At 37.8% G+C, this 21,624-nt stretch overlaps 1 protein-coding gene across 5 annotated transcripts in view; it reads left to right on the top strand.

Annotated features, from left to right (window-relative positions):
* naaladl2 (N-acetylated alpha-linked acidic dipeptidase like 2) overlaps positions 1–21,624 on the top strand; it is a 703,949-nt gene that overhangs the window by 479,627 nt on the left and 202,698 nt on the right. For all 5 annotated transcript variants that reach the window (XR_003673909.1, XM_028444647.1, XM_028444645.1 and 2 more), the window contains 2 exons: positions 12,783–12,875; positions 20,634–20,821. Coding sequence is in view for 4 of the 5 variants with exons in the window: in XM_028444647.1 (XP_028300448.1) it covers positions 12,783–12,875; positions 20,634–20,821 (281 nt within the window). In the remaining variant the exon portion in view is untranslated. The remainder of the gene's footprint in view (positions 1–12,782; positions 12,876–20,633; positions 20,822–21,624) is intronic.

Raw genomic sequence — 21,624 nt, 5'->3', positions numbered from 1 at the left:
CTGCCCAGACTCGGGATTTTCCCTCAAGACCATTCGAGATCAGCACTAATTCCTGCTTTTTTTAAAACTTTTTTATAATATGATAGTAACACGAAGAAGAACGGGATAAAACAATCTTTTATTCATTCTTTAATCCACCCCGTATGGTGGACCACAACCTTCCTTAATGTGACTGAGTGACGTGTGTGACACACTTGTGTGTGTGTGTGTGTGTGTGTGTGTGTGTGTGTGTGTGTGTGTGTGTGTGTGTGTGTGTGTGTGTGTGTGTGTGTGTGTGTGTGTGTCTGTGTATGTCTGGCTACGGTTTCAGTTTGGACCGCGGAGCGGAAGGAGATATGAACTAATCACCGGTAAAAATCCCAATAAAACAATCACCATGAATAAATATTATCTCCCTGGTGAAGACAGTAGCTCTAACAACAGGTATAATTATAAACTGGTGATATTACAGCCTGTACATGCAGTACGGGGACACATTACTCTGCCTCTGGGTCCTAGTGCCAGCCGTCCAGTAAAGCCTGTTCCGTTTACTGAGGTCCATGTGTGTTTAATAAGTCCGTGTGTGTCCGTGTGAAAGTCTGCATGTTTATGCCTCCGTCCATCCACTCTTTTCATTATATCCATGTCTTTTAAGGCTTTTATTACATAGTGTCGGCTGTAGTCCGGACCGCCACCATCTTGGATTATGTCGTCATCAGCGCGTCATCGCCACAAGTCGCATAAGTGCAGAATGACTCAAATAACTGTAAAGAGGTCTTATATTTGTCTATTATCTTTGTAAAGTGGTGTTTTTTGTGTCTTTAGACTCCAATTACATATTTGTATATAATAAGTTCCCCACAATATAAACAGGTTTACAATATAATTATTTTTTATAGTTTCTGTTTCCACTGTATCCAGAATAATAATAATTCTCAACAAGAACTATTGATTGATTTGTCACATGACTGTTCCAGGGTTTGAGTTTGTTTTATTTAGTTTCACATCTACCTGTAGATCTATGTTTTTTACACTGATGACAACTTGTTTGGAGTTTTATTTCAAACACTTTTACAGTTACAGTGCATTCTGGTCTTGGGCAAGTCTTGGTCTCGGATAGTGTGGTCTTGAACACAACACTATTGATTAGTAATGAGAAGCAGCTTCTTTTCCTCCTCAGCCGGTTCTGTATGTCACCCCAGTGAAAAAAACAAAACAGCAACAATATGAATATAAATATCCTAAGCTGTGTCTGTAGAGGCTCCGACAGAGTAGCGCCCCCAGGAATGTTCACAGGTTGTGAGGTTTACTTGCCCTGTAAACGTTATTAAATAAGTCATAAGTTACTGTTCCTAATATTAATGTTCATAGAACCTGACTGTAGAAAGGTGGTGTCATGAAACAAAGTGTGTAAGTGTTGTACGTACATCTAACACATAGAGAAAGGATGGGAAACTAAAGAGAAGATATGATGGAGGAGGAAAGTGTAATCTGCTTCCCATCGATTGGCTGCACCTCTGACCACTCCTGGGATGCTCTATCATTTGTTGCCATCTGTCTCCCTCCTGTTATCTGTTTTTCTCGCTCTATTTTTGCTTTTTTTTCTCTTTGAATTTTCCTTCAATCAAAGGCAGCTTTATAACAGGCCATTGGTTAATTGCTCAGGTGGTTTCCATGGAGATCTGCAGACTTAAAAAAGTGAGATGTTGAACCTGTGTGTTTGCTTGTTTATATCAGGCATGAGTAACTGCAAAATAAATGCACAAAATGAAATATGAAATGGCTCCAAAATAACATACAGAACAACATAAAAAAATACACAAAATAACTCATAAACAGAATGACAGACAAATGTTAAAAACAACACAGAAAAACAAACTTGTGAAACAACTTCAGTTGTATTTGTACTTTTTTTAGTTTTGTATAGAGTCTAAATGTCTGTGTTTCTCTCTCTCTCGCTGCCTGATTCTTTCTGTTCTTTTTTGTGCATTAATTATGTTGATCCACTTAGTTTACCCTGCTAAAGCCTTCCTGTGTTACTTTATTTGTATTTGTTCATTTTCCTCTGCATCGGTCCCACCCCACCTTTATTACATTAGTATTAGTTCATCCATCCATCCATTTTCAGACCCGCTTGTTCCTGTTTTTCAGGGTCACGGGGGTCTGCCGGTGCCTATCTTCGGCTCACGCTGGGCGCAAGGCGGGGGTACACCCTGGATAAGGCGTAGTATTAGTTCAGCTGGTTGTAAAGTTACATTTAGGACTTATCTGCCTGACAAACCTCAGCTGGCCGTGACGATGAACACCTATAGCTATACAATGATTCCTGACACTCATGACTGGTCAATCTTAAAGGATCATAGAGCAGGATCAAGAAATACAACTCCATAGTGACATGACGACCATTAGTGTAACCGCAGTCATAAGCTAAGATGGTGAGGGAACGCACGAGAACTAGAAATAGAGGATGGGTACCAAACCGAAGCCACACGGCACCAGGCAGGTTGGGTTCGGACATATATTTAAAACTGGTGGTTGGGTTTGGTTACACAGTGAACTATAGTGCTAAGTATTTTTGGCATACCTGCAGCAGCAGCAGCAGTGAGCAGGACCATGAAGCACTGAAGCCATCCACTGTTGATACAATCCTTTATCTACACAAAAACATGGATTATCCTTATTTTTGATGCATGGATTATATAAATAGATTAACTGGGTCTCTTACGCACACTGCACCTGTTTGTTTGATGTTCGCCTGTTTCTCTGTGCACTGATCTAATGTTAACTTTAGCGGGCTTACCACTAAAACAAACTTAAATATGTCGTTTGTATGAGGAAAGAATGAGGTTTTTACTCGTTGTGTTTCCATTACCCTTGAAAATGCGCAAAATCTAAATAGCACAATAAAAACTGGTAATGGAAACCCCTATTTATCAAAAAACCACTTAAATATTGCAAAAAGGTTTTGACGCATTCATGAGGGGAAATTTCAGACGTTTCGATATTGAAATGTGTCACAAAAGCGCAATGGAAACACTTTTTTGTTACATGAAGTGAGGTACCTGGTCACATGACCACTGCTCTCAGAGAAAACATGACGCGTTGTGGACAGAAGAGGAGACATTTCTAAGCATTATACTAAAAAATTATTACTGTCATATCAGACATGAAATAACAAAGGAATACGGAGTGTTATAAGGAGATTCTGTAGAGAAGTCTCGCGGGATGTTACGAGTTACGAGGCTCCTGCCCTAAACAACATTCAATAGAAACACACAATTATACTTAGTCGAAGTTTTGAAATATTGTTTTTATTTTGCCAAACTCTGTAATGGAAAGACCTCCCACAAACAGTTTGGTCCACTGTGCTGTTCTTCCTCTTCCTCTTTTTCCTCTTCCTCCTCTTCCTCTTCCTCCTCCTCTGACCACATCTGCAGAACTAACAAACGAATTGCAGAACAAAAAGCATCACACAGTCTGTTCAAAGCAATAAGAAGAAATGTGTGTGGGATCATTCTCTTTGGTTTTGAACGCTTCATCACTCATTAGCATGAAAAGACTTAAAATGAATATTGGTTTTTCTATTGGTTGCTCAATGGTCCTTTAAGTTTTATTCAACGCACTTCTTCTATGTGAACAGCTGTTTGTTCATTCATATCATTTCTTGGTAAAATATAAATGTTTAATACTTTAGGACTTGTCCAGGACTTACGAAGTGCGATTTTCTGAAATTCACAGTGAACATCATCTTCCTCTGAGGCTGGTTTTAACAGCCTATCTTACCTCATTATTACGATGATTCATTCCAGTGCCATATTATTTAAACCTGTCTAAAATAAGTGTCACTTTTGTTCTGTGATTGGGAATGTCTCGCATTCCTGCTGTCACTTGTCATTCCTAAATGAATTCCTTTTGTGAGTCCCAGCTGTCTTTGCAGGGCTTCTGAGTCCATTGATGAGACAATTGCAGACTAGTCCATCACTATTTCCTGAGCATGCTCCATGCCCCTCTTTACTCCAGCCGCTGATTGATCGATTGATTGAACACACTCACGCTTGTCTTTTCTGATAAGCTGACAATGGACTTCATCAAATACATTTGAAATATAATTACTTTGTTTAATGTGAAGGCAATAGATCTGCAAGAGTTTTATCTTTAGAGGCTGAATACGTAAAAAATCTATTTCTTAATATAATGTTCATAATATGCACATATGTTAAGTTCCATAAAACAGTGACTGTAGAAAATATATATGAATTCATTTGTTGTTGCTTTAAAAATACAAGTTATATTTGGCGCTCGAGTCATGTGATTTGGTTCTTCTTCTGTTGCGCAATTCTTCTTAACAAATGGTAAACAAATAAAAAAAAATGAATGGTGAAGCGACACTCCACCCAGCAGTTCATGTATGGTACTGCAGCAAAAATGAAGCAGAAAGGCCGCCCGCATGATTTTATCATGAATTTACAACATGAGGATTTTTAACGACATGGTCAGCCTCACAGAGCTAAAAAAGTAAGAAAAAACCAGGGTGGAGCTGCTTTCTTCTTGTAAATAGATTTTACAGCAGTTTTGTTGTGTTTGGGACTAAATGCTGAGATTCATTGGATTTTTGAATATTTTTGAGACCACTTTTGATGGATTTAATGATAAGGTAACATGGCATTGCTTTCAAGGTGTGATGGTTGTGTCATAAAGTGGTTTATATGGTTAAAAACTGAAGATTCTAAGCTTTCAAACGGTATATGATACTTGTGATATGCTGCTGTATTTGAGAAGCATTTAATCCCCTGAGAGCGTGAATGAGTGAGAACATGCATTTTGACCCGTATTGGGGACGGTGGACGTGAAGGGGTTAAAAAGGCGTCAGTGCAAATTTTTGTAGTCAACATTATCGATTATGTTACTAATCATTTTTGCATAATTGTATATATTACACACATTGTGATTGGCGCACATTTCGAGATGGTCTACATATTTAATTATTATTTTTCTTTTTTCCCCCCGTGGCAAGAATCTCAAACTCTGTCTATGAAAGGTTGTTAAAATGTCATGTGATATCAAATCAGTCCTATAAAAAATTCCTCATGTCTGTAAACTATAACAAACCAGGCCAAGAGTCAGTTTGATCCTGAAAATTATCTTCACAACAGTGTAGATTGTGTGACTTTTTAACTGAAACTAAACAGAAGCAAAATGCTAACACATGCATTGGGACATTAATTGAGGGAAAGAGTTTATTTATTTTCAACTCTAAATCTAATTAGAAGCATTGGGCTCAACTACATTTTCAAATTACAATTACGTCTTCAATTATCCATGTTCAGTTACAACTTAATTTTGTTTATCGCAACCGGCATTTTTTACAATTACAATTGAATTTACCATTATTATTTTCCCCCTTAACGTCACTTACCATTACATACTCAATTACTTAAGTTCAATTACAATTAATCACACTTACTGAGCCTTTAATGAATCAATCCATAAAACGTAACCTTCCTCTTGTGTTAGCTTTCTGTTAGCATCTCTTATGATAACGGGTCAGTGTTGACCCATGTCCTAAATCAGCTGTAAAATACACTAAAAAATGATCTATTGTGATTTGTTTTTCATTTCTAAGTTACCTTGTTAGACTTCCTTATATTGGTATTAATATTTTGTGTGTGGGCGTCTGAGCCTGTTTTTCTGTCAGTATACCTTGATTTATATATTTTTTAAATGGTAAAATTATCCTGAAGAGAACCGACAGGTAGTGGGAAAAGTTGATATGAAACATATTTTGATAATTAAATATGTATGTGTGAACATAGAACTGCAACACGATTCCACAGGTTTGCATTGATTATTTAATTTTAATGTAAATTGCAATTTCAAATTGAATTATTTGAACTCCATTGCAATTCAATTACGATTACACAGCAACAGCATTTTTAAAATTATGATTACTATTATAATTACATCATAATTGGGATTACAATAATAATTGACCCCAACCCTGCTAATTACATGTTATTCTGCTTCATATGTTTGTTTTTCTAAATGTCTTCAGAGTTTGGCTCAGACAGTGCAGTGAATGGCAGAAGCTTTTATTGTGAAAGTGTTTACAGGACATGCTCCACAGTAACCAGAGAAGCTGGTCCCTGAGCAGAAAAGCACAGCATGGGTCATCTGCATCGTTTTTATACTTTAATGTGACACAATGTGATACAGTGTCAAAGCCCCAGGTGAAAAAAGGAAGGTGTTCATAGTGATGTGTTTAAGAGGGGTGGGATTATATATGTTTTTTTAGAGGGTGGAGGAATGTGGCACAGGACGATGAACTTGTCGTTTAGATACATGACAAAAACTCTCTGTTGACTAAAGATTAAAAAATAAGACCAGGACATGAGGTTTTAGTCGAGACCATAAATGCCTGAAAATCAGCCATTATACTTGCTTCCTGTCCTGTAATTCACAGATATTGTATTTTTTCTTTCTGTGGCTCCTCAGGGAGAAATGCAGCACAGCTTTAAAGGAATGACTTCCAAGCCCCTTAATTACTCCACAGATGATTGCTTTATTCTTCACTTACAGCTCTGAGCTCTGCTGAGACTGACACTTAAAACCAGTGATGTTTATCTATGATTACATATTATTTTATGTCCTTATGAGTCACAGCAGCTTTTTCTCTGATTGCTGGGTTTCCAGCCCGTCTCTTTAAATAGTGCTCTATTTGTTAATAAGTTCGCAAAAGTTTTCTGACTTTTTTTTAAATGTCAGATTATTTCCAGCTATTCTTCATCCTTATAGTACAGAACAAATATGTCCATTTTATTTGAATCCGTGTACCCTTCGTTCTTTGGTTAATCCGCTTTAAAAACAAATCAAAATAGGATCACATATTTGGGCCTGTCGGTTGGGGGCTTGCCTCGCCAGTGTGGGGGGTGGGCACGCTGGGGGGTGCTGGCGTTTGTAGTGGGGTTGGGGCGGGGTAGCTTCTGGAAATGTGCACACTTATGTTCCTCAAGTTTAAGCTAAAAAAAAAGTAAAACTTTGACTCGTTTCTTTCTGGTTGAAGTAGCTCTATCTGTGAACCTAAAATCTAACAAGAACAGGAATTACTTGATGACAAATCTCTTTCCCTCTCCGTGCTCACACTTCTACAGATTGAATACACAAACAAGCCACATATTCCTTCCCTCCTCTTTAGCCACAGTCATTTATGCTCATGTCAAAAGTGATAAATGGCTTATGTGGTGCCTATGAGAGAAAGCAGTGAATTTTTATAATCTATTAAAAAGGAGCGGGAGGAAATCAGTGAGGAGGAGAAGTGGGCTGTCATGCTGTAGGCAGGGGACCTCCGTCACACACAGTCTGAGGCCCTGCTTCACATCTTTACTGGCACTTCATCTGCATTTCTCTCAGATATCCCGCCATCTTGCCCCCCTGGAGCTCACAGGCGTCCAGCAAAGGCAGCCATGCTGGCAGAATCAACATCCAGAGACTGTCAAAGGCATCGTGTGTCTGAGAGCAGAGCGTAAATGTTTCAGTCCTGGATGGTGCACGATCTGTCAGTACGGGTCAGTCAGCATTCAATAGCACAAACACACCAGAGAGAGCATACAGAAATACACACGCTTTGCGTCAAGTTCATACTCCAACTCCATACTCATGTCAAAAACAAACCCCAGTGTTAAGCCAATTTTTTCCAAAACAGACACTAGCTGCATTTCCATTACCTTTGGAAATGCGCAAAATCTAAATAGCGCATAAAAAAACTGCTGAACACCTGAATTTCGACAAAGCACTCAAATATCGCTAAAAAGTTTTTAAGCATTCATGGAGGATTTTCAGACAATTTGTTTTTGAAATGTGTCTATGGAAGCTGCAACAGGCTTCGTCATCTAAATATGAATATTGAGGCTGCACTCAAACAAATCCAAGGATTTACTGTGTGGAATGAAAGGTCTTCCATTGGTCGAGGAAACGTGGGTAGAAAATGCTTTGAGTGGTAACTCAGTTTGCTGAGGAAGACTGCTATTTGGATAATAAAAATGTAGATTTTGAAAAGCTGAAGAAGCCTCTTGATGAGAGGTGAACAACAACATCCTAACAGCATGTCATACTACCATCAGATCTGCATTCATACAAATGAAACTGTTTACAAAGATGATGAATATAATTTTTTTTCTAACTACAGATTTTTTTTAGTTTATTTTTAAAGCTTAGTGTCTTAGCGATTGCAATTAGATGTGGGTGAAGGTGATTCTAGTAGGTGACCTCTCTACACGTCACCATTTCTCTCAGTGCATTTGTTCTAAGCAAAGGCAGAGTTAGACATGGTTGGGTATAATCACGGTAGTAACCTTACGGTAAGATGCAATATTGTGGAAAAGTTCACAATTTTACAGGAAGACACACAGTTTGCAGCAATGCTAACAATAATGATGACCATTGAGAAATTGTCTGTTCACTATTTTGACCGTATTTATTGTCATATTTTTTAAATTCATGACATTATAGACTGAATACTGCCTACTAACAGATACAAATTATTTAGCTAAAATGCAATAATTCTAATTGAGTCAGGGAATCTCTTCAAGGCAACACAGGTGTAGAAACAGTGCCTTATTCTGTGTTTTGATTACTTTTATGTTTTTCTAGAGTAAGATGAACAAGTCAACATTTGATGTGAGGAGTAATCTCTGGCTCGTAACTGTGTGACGTCTCTTGTTATTTCTTGAGCTGTTCTGAGGGAGCATGGTTGTAAATGCTTCCTTTAGAGTTTTTGACAAGACTAGATTGTTTTGACACAGTCCTTAAAGCTGATACCCGGAGTTTCTGAGAGACGTTTTGATGTCCCGTCCTAAACAGCTTTTCTTCCTCCCACTACCTCTGCCAATCTACCAGAAGCCACGCCTCTACTTTTCTGCAACATAAGAAGTTTGCATTGGGTCGCATTGATATAGGTCTATGGGTCAGATAAGAGCCAAAATCATACTGTATTTACCTGTTTGCTGTTGTGCTGCACGGCCTTGTTTCTGTGTACAGTTCCGCATTCACTTTGATTGACAGAGTCCGCTACAGGAAGTTGAAACCTATTGGCTGGGCGATCACGGCGCTTGTTTTGTCTTTTTTCCTCTATGGTTTGTTAATGCGGTGAAACCAAAATGTAGCCACTGCATCATGCACAAGTTCTACAAACTCCTCCATCCGCCATGTTTCCTTCCCCTCTGACCTCGCACTGTCGCACGCCACTGGCACAATCTATGACGACGCCCCAAAGCATTATGGTATGGTAGTTAACGCTGAAACGGTCCGATACAGCCAACACAAAACTTGTTTTTTTGGGCAACGGCCCATTATTTTATACCTTGACATAACCACGACGCACTTGTGATATCAGGGTATTGTGATATTGTCAATAGTGTGACATTCCTACCATTCTACCTTCCAACATCACCCAAGACAGCTTTTCATGCATAAGCTCAACTCTGGCTCTGATGGAATAGCGGAGAGCAAGATGTGCCGCTCTGTTCTGTGTGACTTGTAGTTTTGCAAGCTCTTATTTTGAAGCACTGTTGGGCAGTAGTCAAGATAAGACAAGACTATAAATGTCATTAGTAATTTAACAATTGATTCATTTAGCAAATAAGTGCTTCTTCTAATACTGGATATATTACTACTCATTTAAGACACACTATTATTAATATGATAAGACCAAGATAGTTTCATCAACAGTCACTCCCAACAGTTTGGCTTTTCTGACCTGTTCTAAAGTAACGCCCCGCATAAAGAGACGTAGCTTAGTGTCAGACCTCAGGGTATCTTTAGAACATAAAAAGAAGAAACTTCATCATGTCATCAGAGCATTCAGTTTTAGCTTATTCTCTGTGACCCAGTTATAAACTAACATCAACTTGAAGCAACCTGTTTACAGACTCAGAGACATACATTGTTGTGTCATCCGCGTAGATTGTCATATTTGCCTTTTTCAGTACAAATGGCATATCAATAAACTTCCTTGTGGAATACCACTTTCAAGCATTAGCATGTTCGACAGTGAGCCATTGTACAGTACACATTGCTTTCTATTTGACAGGTAACTTCTCATAAGATCCACAGCGGTAGTTTTGAACCTGTAGGCCAGCAGCTTTCTAAGTAGTAATGTATGGTCGATGATATCAAAAGCTGCACTAAAATCTAACAGTACAGCACCTACAACTAATTTCCTGTCAATTTGTTTTAACCAGCCTCTACTAGGTTACCAGAATCATCAAGACTGACTTTCAGGGTCGTAATGATTACAAGATGATTGTCAGCACCAGGAAACATGTCCAAATGTCCAAACTTCTATAGAGGCTTTTCTGTTCTTTGTTTCTCAGGTATCTTTGAGACAATAAGTGAAGTATTGCTTGTAGACATTTGACTTCTTATCCAGTTTAGTAACTGACTGGCAGTTTGGGATTGGTTTTGTAGCCTTGATTACCTTGTTGTTTGGCTCAATGGCATCATTTTGCATGCTCATCATTTGCCAACATGGACTTAATTTCCACTGCTACGCCAACGATACTCAACTTTACATCTCCACCAAATCCATCACCCCAGTCATCCTCTCCACCATCAACAACTGCATTTCTGCATCAATACCTGGATGAACAATAACTTCCTCAAACTCAACGGCAGTAAAATAGAACTCCTCGTCATCGGATACTCTCCCAGACCACAGCCGAAATCCTCATTCACGCATTCAGACTCGATTATTGCATTATGGACTCCTTACCACTCACTTACACAAACTACAATACATCCAGAACACTAGTGCCCTTCTTCTCGCACACATCCAGTTCAGAAAACAAATCACCCCCATCCTACAACAGCTCCACTGGCTCCCTGTGCAATATCGCATTCACTACAAGCTCCTCCTCCTCATCTACAAGTCCCCCCATAACCTGGCCCCTGTCTACATCACCACCTAACCTTGGGGGACCAAGCCTTTGCTGCTACCGAACCCCGCCCTCTGGAAGTCACTCCCACAACCCATCAAGAATGCAGACTAATTACAGTACTTTAAAACCCTTCTTTTCAAACTTGCTTTTTCATAATCTTTCTTTTACTTTTGTTTTATTTTTATTTCTTTATTTTTTTGTATTCTGTAAAGCGGCTTTGAGTCCAAAAAAATTGATGTAATATTATGATTATTAATATTATTATTACTAGTACAGTGCCCGTCGGAAGTATGCATTTGTGTGGGAGCATAAGTCGAGTTGTCAATTATGGTCAAATGAGTGTGTATTTGAAGGTTGGATGTACAGAGGTGTACATACTCTCTACTCTGTATTTTGCTGTAATGTATGTTCTTTGGAGTCATTATGTGTATTTGTGTATCTTTCTGTTGTGTTTTTGTGCATTTTTTTGTATTAATGTGTTTGTTTTTTTGGGTTTTTTTTTAATTTTTACATTTTTAAATTTTAAATTACACGGACAGTTATATGGTTTAAACAATGAAAAACTTGTCAATAAAAGACTCACCAGTGGCTGACGGTTTCAAATGACCTACTCAGAGAGCTCCCGTTTTTGAGATGCGATGACAGCATGGCAGGCACAGAGATGGAGACGGAAGAGGAAGTGAACTCTTTTTTTTAATTTTTAATTTTTATTTTTTTTAGAGAAAGTGGACTCCGTGACTTAAAGGAAGTTTGGTATCACGGGGATAACTTAGATAACCATGAAATATTAATTAAGATAACTTTAATCAGTACAAAAACATTTTTAATATTGACTTTTTTTTTACCCAAACAAACTGCGACACAGTGACGTCATGAACCCGGAACCGGAAGTAGCGTGCTCAATACCGCGCTCAATACCGAGAGGGCCATAATCTTAAAATTGACTTTTTGAACGTTTTGCTACACCACATTACTCCAAAATAACGGAGGCACATACTTGGGGTATTTGGAACCCATTGACTAAATTTCAGGTCAAACTCATACCGCGTCGGGGAGATATTCGCTCCACACATGCACACAGTCCTTTTTTGCTTTTATTGATAGATTAAAAGTCCCTAATATCAGTTGACTCAGTTGCCTTTAAACCAAAGGGTAAAAACTAAAACACTATCGGAGAGGTGGAGGTGAAAAAGGAGCTGGATGTGCCTGCTTTGCACTGAGAGGAGCAGCTAAACTCACGCAGTTTGGCTTTTTAACCAAATCACAGCAGAACGTAGAGGAAAGCAGCGGAGAGTAGAGAATTCATCTCACATCGATCAATATCACTACTGTTGATATCAATATCAGAGATATTTAGATCAATCCTGCACGAGCTCTCTGTTCTGTTTCTAATTTAGTGAATGTGAAGACACTTTTAGTTTTTATTCATTCCTCGTGCTTTGATCAAATCCAATTTTTTTGTAGTACTGCTGCTTTGTTTTTCTACCAACAAAGGTTTAATAATGAACATGCAGTGTTGACTAAAAATAAAGACAAAGTTTCCACTTGTCAGTTGTTTGTTCAGACGATGCCTTCTCTGCATTCGTCTCCTACAGCTGATTAGTTTTATTAAAAAAATGATGCAACATAAAAGGCTTCACCTTTAGTAAACTTTACTCTGTCTGTTTAAAGGAAAAAGATTGAACATCATTATTCTGTTTTCTGCGTGTAGCAAACATGAACACCTTACAACCCCTGTGATGTTATAAGCACCTTGTTTTTTTTAAATCACATCACTTATGTATCATATTGCGTATTATATATTGTACCATTTCAATGACATGTGCTGGCTTTTGCAATTTTGACTTAAGGTGAACTTTTTCTTTGTCCCAGAGCAAAAGACGATCACTCTGCGTGTTGGAAACCAGCTGTCTACAGAGAAGATATACAATGTCGTGGGATACCTGAAAGGAAAAAAGAACCCAGGTGTGTTCAAAGATACAACTGCTTAAACATGTGGATGCTTTGACTCTCCCTCTGTTTCCTCTATACACCATGCCACTTGTTCAAGATGGTCTGGCACTCAGTTAAAGCTGAGTGGGATGTGGAATTGTGAGACTTGTATAGAAACAATCACGCTTTACAATTACGTCTTCAGTTATCCATGTTAAATTACAACTCAATTACAATTATGAAGACCGGTATTTTTGCTTTTACAATAACAATTACATTTATTAACTTCCCCCTGAAAGTCAATTACAATTACGTTCTCAATTACTAAACTTCAATTACAAATAATCATTGAGTCTTAATTGAATTACCCCATGAAACATAAACTTCCTCTTATGTTAGGCAGTTGTGGCTACAATAGTAGATTACTACCACTAAGTGTGGAGTGAAAGAATAATCCCTTAATTCTGTGAAGCATCTTTGAGTGTCCAAAAAAGCGCTATATAAAATTGATGCATTATTATTATTATTATTATTATTATTATTATTATTATTATTATTATTATTATTATTAATAATTTGCTTTTCACCTCAGAGAGCGCGTGCAGCTTTCTGATGAACGTGCCCTCGCAACCACATATGTTGGGACGTGGCGCACGTTGAGATGTGTTGCATGTTGGGGTGTGGCAAAAATTTTAAAGCGTTGAGATGTAGCTGACCATTTTCAAGGATTATATCACAAACTTTCCTGCAATTTTCTGTGCAAATATGTTCAAAAACTCATGAAAATTTGCATGCATCTTAGGACTGGCGAAAAATTTGATATTTTTGGGGAAATGAACATGTGACTGGCAAAATGAATCAATTGCGCCCCCTAGAAAATTGTATTTGCTCCCAGCTGGCACTGATGACATCATCACTGAGGAACTCCCTGGAAGAATTATTTCCTATGAAGTGAAGTTTACTTTGTCCACAGCCATGTAAGGCAGTGGCACCCAACTTTTATGTGCCATTGGTATGAAGCCAGCTGACAGACAGCTGTAGTTCAGACTCAGTTTGGTGTTTATTTGGAGGTGCAAAGAGCAAAGTAATGCTGTAAAAGCTTCTGTAACCTTTTTATAACATTATTGAAACAATTGTTCAAACTTCTGCTCCACAGTCTACCCCCAGTCCATTCCCAAATCTACACAAACAGCAGCTTGGTGGTGGCTTTGAATTTCAGGACAAAAAAATGCACAAAGTTCTTCTGAGTTTCCAGACTTGGCTTACCTTTGGTTTAAATTATGTTGCAACTCTGTCGAGCTAAAATTGGCATGACAGGGTCGTGAATACATTTTTGGGGCTTGTCCAGGATTAGAATCAGAGCCAGTAAGGTCAGTGATTGAACACATATTTTGATGTGTCACGAACATCATGGACCAGGGTTTCAGATTGTGTTCGTCAAGTTGGTTTAAGACATGATGCATCAGGCTCTAAAATTGACGTGGGATATTGTCAACATTAAAGATTACGTAAAGAAATACATAAAATGTTTAAAACATTCTTATTTTTGTGTGACATATTAGTCTTTCTCCCACATCAGCTTTTTGAGTGTACAACAAAACCACTTGGTAGTGGCACAAGGAGGACACTGGCCTGTGCACCCGCTTGAGGCTGCAGAGTCATTGAGTAGTTAGAGGTAAAGAGCCTTGCTCTGGAGCCCGTAACAATACCCACGGTGGGGTTCAAACCATCAACCTACCAGTTACAAGTCTCCTTAATCATTAGAACAGCACAAATATTGCCATGCTGGTGTTAAATCCCACCTTTGCGTCATTGAACTTCCTCTTTGTTTCACCGAGTTGTGGCAGCAGAACCTCTGAGACGGTCAACGATCCACTAAAGGTGAAGATCACCAAAGAACGACTGCAAGAGCCAAATCCAGCTGGTTCATGCAGTTTATTATCTCAGCTACACTCTGGCGCAGCATTCATTCTGTCCCAATTATCTCACGTATCTAATAACAAAAAGCGTTTCAGGTGGACGCTCGCCGGCTCTCAAAAGCTCTGCCACACAAAGAGGTTGTGGGTCTAATTCTTGAGTGTCATCCATATAATGACGTATTCATGTACGCTACACCAAGGTTTTGATGCTTTGTCTGCCAAAAGCACTATCATCACTTCATTTAATTACCCTCAATTAACACACGATAGAAGAATTGCAAAGAATTGTTAATGAACTTATTCGAAGACGTGGAGACGTTTAAAATCAGATTCTGAGTGGAGGACAATTAACCCCTCTTCACTCTCAGCCTCTCATCTTGAACAGAGGAAGTGTAAGCTCTAAGTGGAAATCCATCTGAATTATGGTAAAACTTTATCAATACTCGAGGTCTGATTTGTGCTCCACTGGTCATTAACCATTAAAGGCTTGAGAGCAATGGCTCGTGTCAAAGCAGAACCACAAAATGAGTTCAACTGTGTATAAAACTGTACATTTTTTTCTAGTTTCACTCCTTCCTTTTGACAGACTTCACTTTACTTCACATTGTGCACAAGAAATGACAGGGTTAAGTGTGAAAGGAGAGCTCAGTCTTGTGGTGTGTGCTAAATCTGATTTTTTTAAACAGTGTTGAAAAACCCCAAAATGAACAATAACATCTGATGCTAAAAGATGTAGATCCTTGCAATTTGTGCAATGATTCAAGGCTACATTGAATTGGGTAGGGATGCACCAAATATTCGACCGCAAAAAAAGCCACATTCGGCCTTTGGTTTAGTGAGTTAAAAGCAAGGCCGAATAGTCAAACAACGTGCAGTCTAACCGTTGTGCAATGGAGACATCTGTTGGTATGTTCACCATTGCCCTTTTACTACAGCGGACAGGAACACGCATCGACTTCAGTCGGGCATCCGATATTAACACCCCAATACAGCTCATGGAGAAAGATCTCTAAGTGACTGAAAGGTTGCGTCAAGCTCCTGAAATTCAAAACACCAAGAGAAGAAGATGTTCATTGGCCACGGTTACATGATGTTTTTTACAATTCGGAATTAGTTATTCCGAATTAAATTATTTGGAATTTAAGTGTTCTGCTTTGTGTTTACATGGAAATAGTAATTCCCGAATTGAGGTTTACATGGAAAACTAGTTTATTCAATTCTGCTTTAGGCCTGGGGGTTGGGAAGGGTTCTGATTGGACAAGTTAGAATGTGATGTCACTTCTATTGAGATAAAAACACACAAACTTTTTCTTTTCGGCTCCAACGTAAAAGACCACACGAGAACTGTTTTCACCTTTATTTTGATTGTAGTTTTGAAGCAGCAGCTCAACAATAACACACGGTTTCACTTTGTTCCACGGAGCAGAAGAGGGAGAGACAGAAGTCCGTACTTTGGTTCAATCAAAGCCAGCAGTTAATGCTACAGTTGTTCTACGTCCACTATACAGGACGTAGAGTGAAAAGAATAACTTTATAATGTTACGCGCATCATTATTAAAGCTCTGGTGCTTCATGCCCTGAAGTACCGATGAAGCCGTTTCGTTTGCCAACGTCTGTGTGTGTATATTAAGTGTGTGTGTTCGTGTGTGTCTATAATAAGTTCGTATGAATGTCCGAATGTTTATTCTTTTGTACATCCACTCTTTTAATCTTATCCATGTTTTTTAAGGCTCTCATTTTAAATTTAAATAGTGTTGGCTTGTGTCCGGCAGCCATCTTGGACTATGTCGTCACCAGCGCTTCATCGCGGCAAGTTGTGCATGAGCAGAACGATCGGAATTAACCTAAAGTGTTTACAAGAAAGAAGAATAAACCAGCCACCTAACTTGGATTTAAGTTTATTTCGGAATTAAATTAGCATTAGAAATTATGTTTTTACAAGGTACATTCACTTTTATTCTGCTTTAAAGAGGAATTAAAGCTTCCGTGTCCACTCAGAACACTTTGAACTACAATATTCTCAAAGGTGATTATGACTATTGACCAAATTAAGCCCCCCCCCCCCAAAAAAAACCCACATACTACAGTTTTAATACTAAATCACTTTAGAAAAAGATGAACAAAACTGTAGGAAAAATAACCCTCTAAGAAATCCAAACACTAAAACGAAGACGCTGATTAAATGTTACAGTAAATACGGATCTTCAGGGCTCAACCTGCAACAAGTGCTCGGAAAATAAAATGTTTGATTCATTTGTGTTTGACAGAGAACAAAATATTCCGTCTTTGAATCATCATCAGTAAATATTGTTTGGTACAAAGCGTTGTTTGTCTGATATTCTGGAAGTACATGAATATTATATGAGAGTGTGAGGCTAAGCTAGCAGGCGTCTCTCTGTTCTCAAAGAGGATTAAAACAGCCTCTGTGTGCTTTGCTCTGTTCTCCCCTTACAGCCTGCAGGAAATTCCCTTTGTTCATGTGCAGCCATCAGCCCGACTTTGGGAAGAATGTTAGACGTACAGGGGAGCCTGAAGCCGTCCTTTTTGTGTGTTTGTTCGCTGGGTGATGATTTAAAGTAATATAATCAGGCTTTCCAATGCAATAGATCAAATGCCAAACACAAATGTTACAGATTAACAAAAATTGATGCAGAAAATTTTCTTAAACATGCAAAATATTCCACTGAGCACATAATGAGAGCACAGCGCAAATAAGACTCTGCCGTGTTCGTTTGTTAGCTGCAGGTTCTCAAAGGGAATAATGTGTAAACAGCATTTAATGCTATTCAACTTCATTTATTTATATACTGTATACTGTATATAACACTAAATATAACAGTCATTCCAGGACACTCATCACAAAAATAATAATACTAGTGTTTTAATGAAAAAACATGATATTTCAGATGTGGATGCTGTTCAATTATTTTTCATTTTTTTTACTAAATGTTTCTAAACAAATGAACTTCCAATCTGTGTTGGATTTTTCAGATGATACTTTTAAAATGTATTACATACAGTTGGACGTTTATTTGTTCAGAGACAAAACAAACAAATGATTGTCCATGTGTGTCAATATTAGTTGTTTAATAGTTTTTTCTTAAGCATTAATTATGAAACCATGACCAACGATATTCAACTCAAATGTATTTATGTAGCGCTAATTACACCTATTAGTCATCTCGAAGCACTCGTCACTAAATAGAAAAATGTTATGAAAAAAAAGCAGTTCCACATGATTTGATTTGATATCTGAATGTATCTCAAACATAACAAAACAATATAAAGCAATCATTGCTCACTTAAAAAAAATCCCCAGCAATGTTTGAGAAGGGGCAGACGGAAGCTTAACGCTTATCTAGTCCTGTCCCTACTTCCAAATAACAAAATAAATCTGACATTTGAGCAAATGCATGCATATATATATATATATATACACACAACAAAATACGCACAAATATAAACAGAAACACACATTCATAGGCCTACCTATACTTACGCAAAAATACATAGACTTTAGAAAAAGCAGGTTCGTATGATCCAGGTATGCTGCATGATTTACGATCCTTATTCTTTTTTTTTACAAAATACGATTTTCTATGTGTTTCCCCAGATTTCAACACAATAAGACAGATATGGTAGAATTAATGCACAGTATAACATATGTAACGTTTCTTTCTTCAGTATGTATCTGGTTTTGTTCACTATTGCAATGCTTCTTGAGATCTTTGTACACAAACATTTCATGTGAGGTTTCCAGCAGAGCTTGTGATTCATTAAGACAAGCAGAAATGTTCTCATAAACTCTTTCAATCATTACATTATCAATGTCCAACTGAATAATTCCATCTGTTTTACAATTTCCAAACAGCTTAACTTCAGTCTTGTCTCAATGAATCGTTATTCCATTCTTGTCAAACCAACATTTACTGTAGTTTCTGTACATGAACAAGCATCAGCGACAGTTAATTAAGACTCGCCACATGAGAAAGACAGAGGTCTGTAGGATTAACAGGGAACCCCCACCTTGCTGAAGCCTGATATTTGCTGCTACGCTATAAGTACGTCGTAGGTCCTGACGCAGAGGTTGGCCATGAACGCTTGGCCGCCATGTCACTAGAGGATTGTTGCTGTGTGAGGTTTCAAAGCAGCATTAAAATGCCCTTGTTTATTTTTCAGTCACTGTAAACAATGGTTTTTAAGCATCTTAAAATGCAATTTATTTCTGTATTATTACCTACCTACCTAACCATGTGTATTGTTGGACTTGGCTTTATTCTTCAATACAAACATATGCAGTATGTGAATCTGGGCGATATATCAAGATTCACGATATATTGAGTTTTCTAGTTTGGTGATGTAGAAAATTACAATATTGCCTATATTAATGTATTTATGTTTTTTTTATAGCTTATGTTTTAAAATACTTGCTGCTTCACTACTTCTCAAAACAGAATGTAAAGCACAATTAGATTAATTGCTGAGTGCGTCTCAACCCAGACCTTCCCCTTTACAAGCCACACTACAGAACTCACTCACACGTGCTGTCCCTTATCGGAGAAAAAGTTAATAGTGCAACTTAATGAATGTGCCTATGGGGATTTTGTATCAGCAAATTTAATCTCGAAATGTCTTCCTGGTCAAACTTCATTTGAAATAAAATTATTGAGATTTATATCAATAATTTTATATCACTATATATATATTTTATATTGAGATATGAGTTTTGGTCGATATCGCCCTAGCAACATGCAGAAATAACGTCATGTCTGCTCCTCTGAAAGCCTCCGCAGCATGTCGCTCATTGTTTGCTGTTAATGAAACACACACAAACACACTGTAGGTACAGAGATGAGGCAGAGTAGTGATAATAACAGTAAACACACACCTTTTGTCCGTTTTGGCGGTGCTTCACGTGCTGCAACAATGAAAGGAAATAATAAAACTCTGGCACTTTGTTTGTCTTGGTTCTCTTTTTGACTCAATCCATCAACAACTCTCGTATCGCTCCACAACAAGTTGAAACATTGCGGTGGTGACTGAAAAAGACAGTGGCCGACCAATCACAGCCAGTGGTGGCTCCAGAGATTTATTACTGGGGTGTCCATGGGGTGTGGGATTGTTTATAGGAGGTACTAGTGAATTCTGACACAACAAACACCAACAAATTAAACTGCAATAGATGAAATGATTTATTGATCCCAGGATAATATACTGTACATAAGGGCTTTGTGTTTTGCTTTACTTTATTCATCAAAACAATCATACAATAAACACAGTATTTATGTCCCCTAACCAAATAACATGACTGCACAAAAACAAACAGCAGCTGATCATCATTACTCCAAAACTAAATAGAAATGGTTCCAGATCTTGTCCGACTTATGTTCCAGGTTGTAACATGTAACGTCATAAGCACTGTGAATTATTTTAACAAGCACCAGGGTAGAGCGCTACATGTAGCTACACCTGACGCAGCAGCATATATCAGGCTTTACGCACACATGCAGACAGACAATGACAACAAGGCATTTTTAAACATAAAAAAACATTTAAAAACTACTTTGAAATCTGTTTTCTTCGCTAAGGAATGGTCGACACGAAGAGTTGCTAAGCAAGTTGTGAAGATAATCTTGAAAACATCTTCTACCTCTATGGCAGCGTCTGAAACATGCAGTAACAACTAATCAGAGCCGGACTTACTGTAGTTGTGGGAAAGTGCTATTGTTTTCATGTCAGTACCAGTGTTTATTCACAGAATTGTCCACAGTGGTTCCATAAGATACTCCACGAGAATGATCCTGAACATATTTATACTGTCTGTAGGTTGCTGAACATGTTATTGTAAATCAGATTTTCATTCCTTTTTCAGATCGGTATGTCCTGGTTGGCAGTCATCACGATGGCGTTCATGGAGGCGGGGCTTCAGCAATAATGAATCAGCTTATTGCTACCCTGACAGAGCAAACCAAAAAGGGATGGCAGCCAGACCGTACCACCGTGTTCTGCTCATGGGGGGGTTCTGCTTTAGGGAACATTGGATCATTTGAATGGGGAAAGGTGAGTGAGATGAAAAGTATATGCTTTAATCAACTCAAAGGGTTGAAGGTAGAACCTTCCAGAGGAACTCACAGTGAGGTGGAGATCAGTCTTGGTTCATTGTTATTGGAGGTACTGAACCCTGTTACCTTCATCAGTGCATTCACTGAACCCTTCCATTTTGTAAAAATAAAATAAAATAATAATAATAAATCAGTTTTATAAAGCGCTTTTAAAGAAAACAAAGACAGGAAACAGAAGAAGTGAATGTGATGAGTTAGTTGGATCTCTATAAACCATTAGTATATATACTGTATTTTATTTGGACAGACACGTAAACCTGACACGGTTAATTACTTTTTATATACATTTTTATAAATTAACATTTACAATGGTATCGTAATTAATTTTTTAATTAACTAGTTTATTAATGACATATTTTTTCTGAATTAAACGCAAACCTGTGGAACCATGCTACAGTTATATGGCTTATACACATACATGACTCATAATTACTAAAATATGTTAAATATCAAGTTTACCTGTCAGTTCTCTTGAGGATCATTTTACCATTTAAAAAAAAAATAAATCAATGGGTATATTGAATGAAAAAAGGCTCACACACCCAATATAAATATTAATACAAATATTTTCAGAAATAAGGAAGCCTAACAAGGTAACCAAGAGATGAAGAAAAAAAAATACATGATGGATGATATTTTTTAGTGTATTTTACAGCTGGTTTAAGGCATGAGTAAAACTGACCTGTTATCATAAACAATGCTAACACAAGAAGAAGGACACATTTAATGAGCTTAATTATT

The sequence above is a fragment of the Gouania willdenowi genome, chromosome 4, assembly GCF_900634775.1.
Source record: "Gouania willdenowi chromosome 4, fGouWil2.1, whole genome shotgun sequence".
NCBI classification, from domain to species: Eukaryota; Metazoa; Chordata; class Actinopteri; order Blenniiformes; family Gobiesocidae; genus Gouania; species Gouania willdenowi.
Note: the sequence above shows the minus strand (reverse complement) of the source record. Positions and strands in the feature narration are given on the sequence as shown.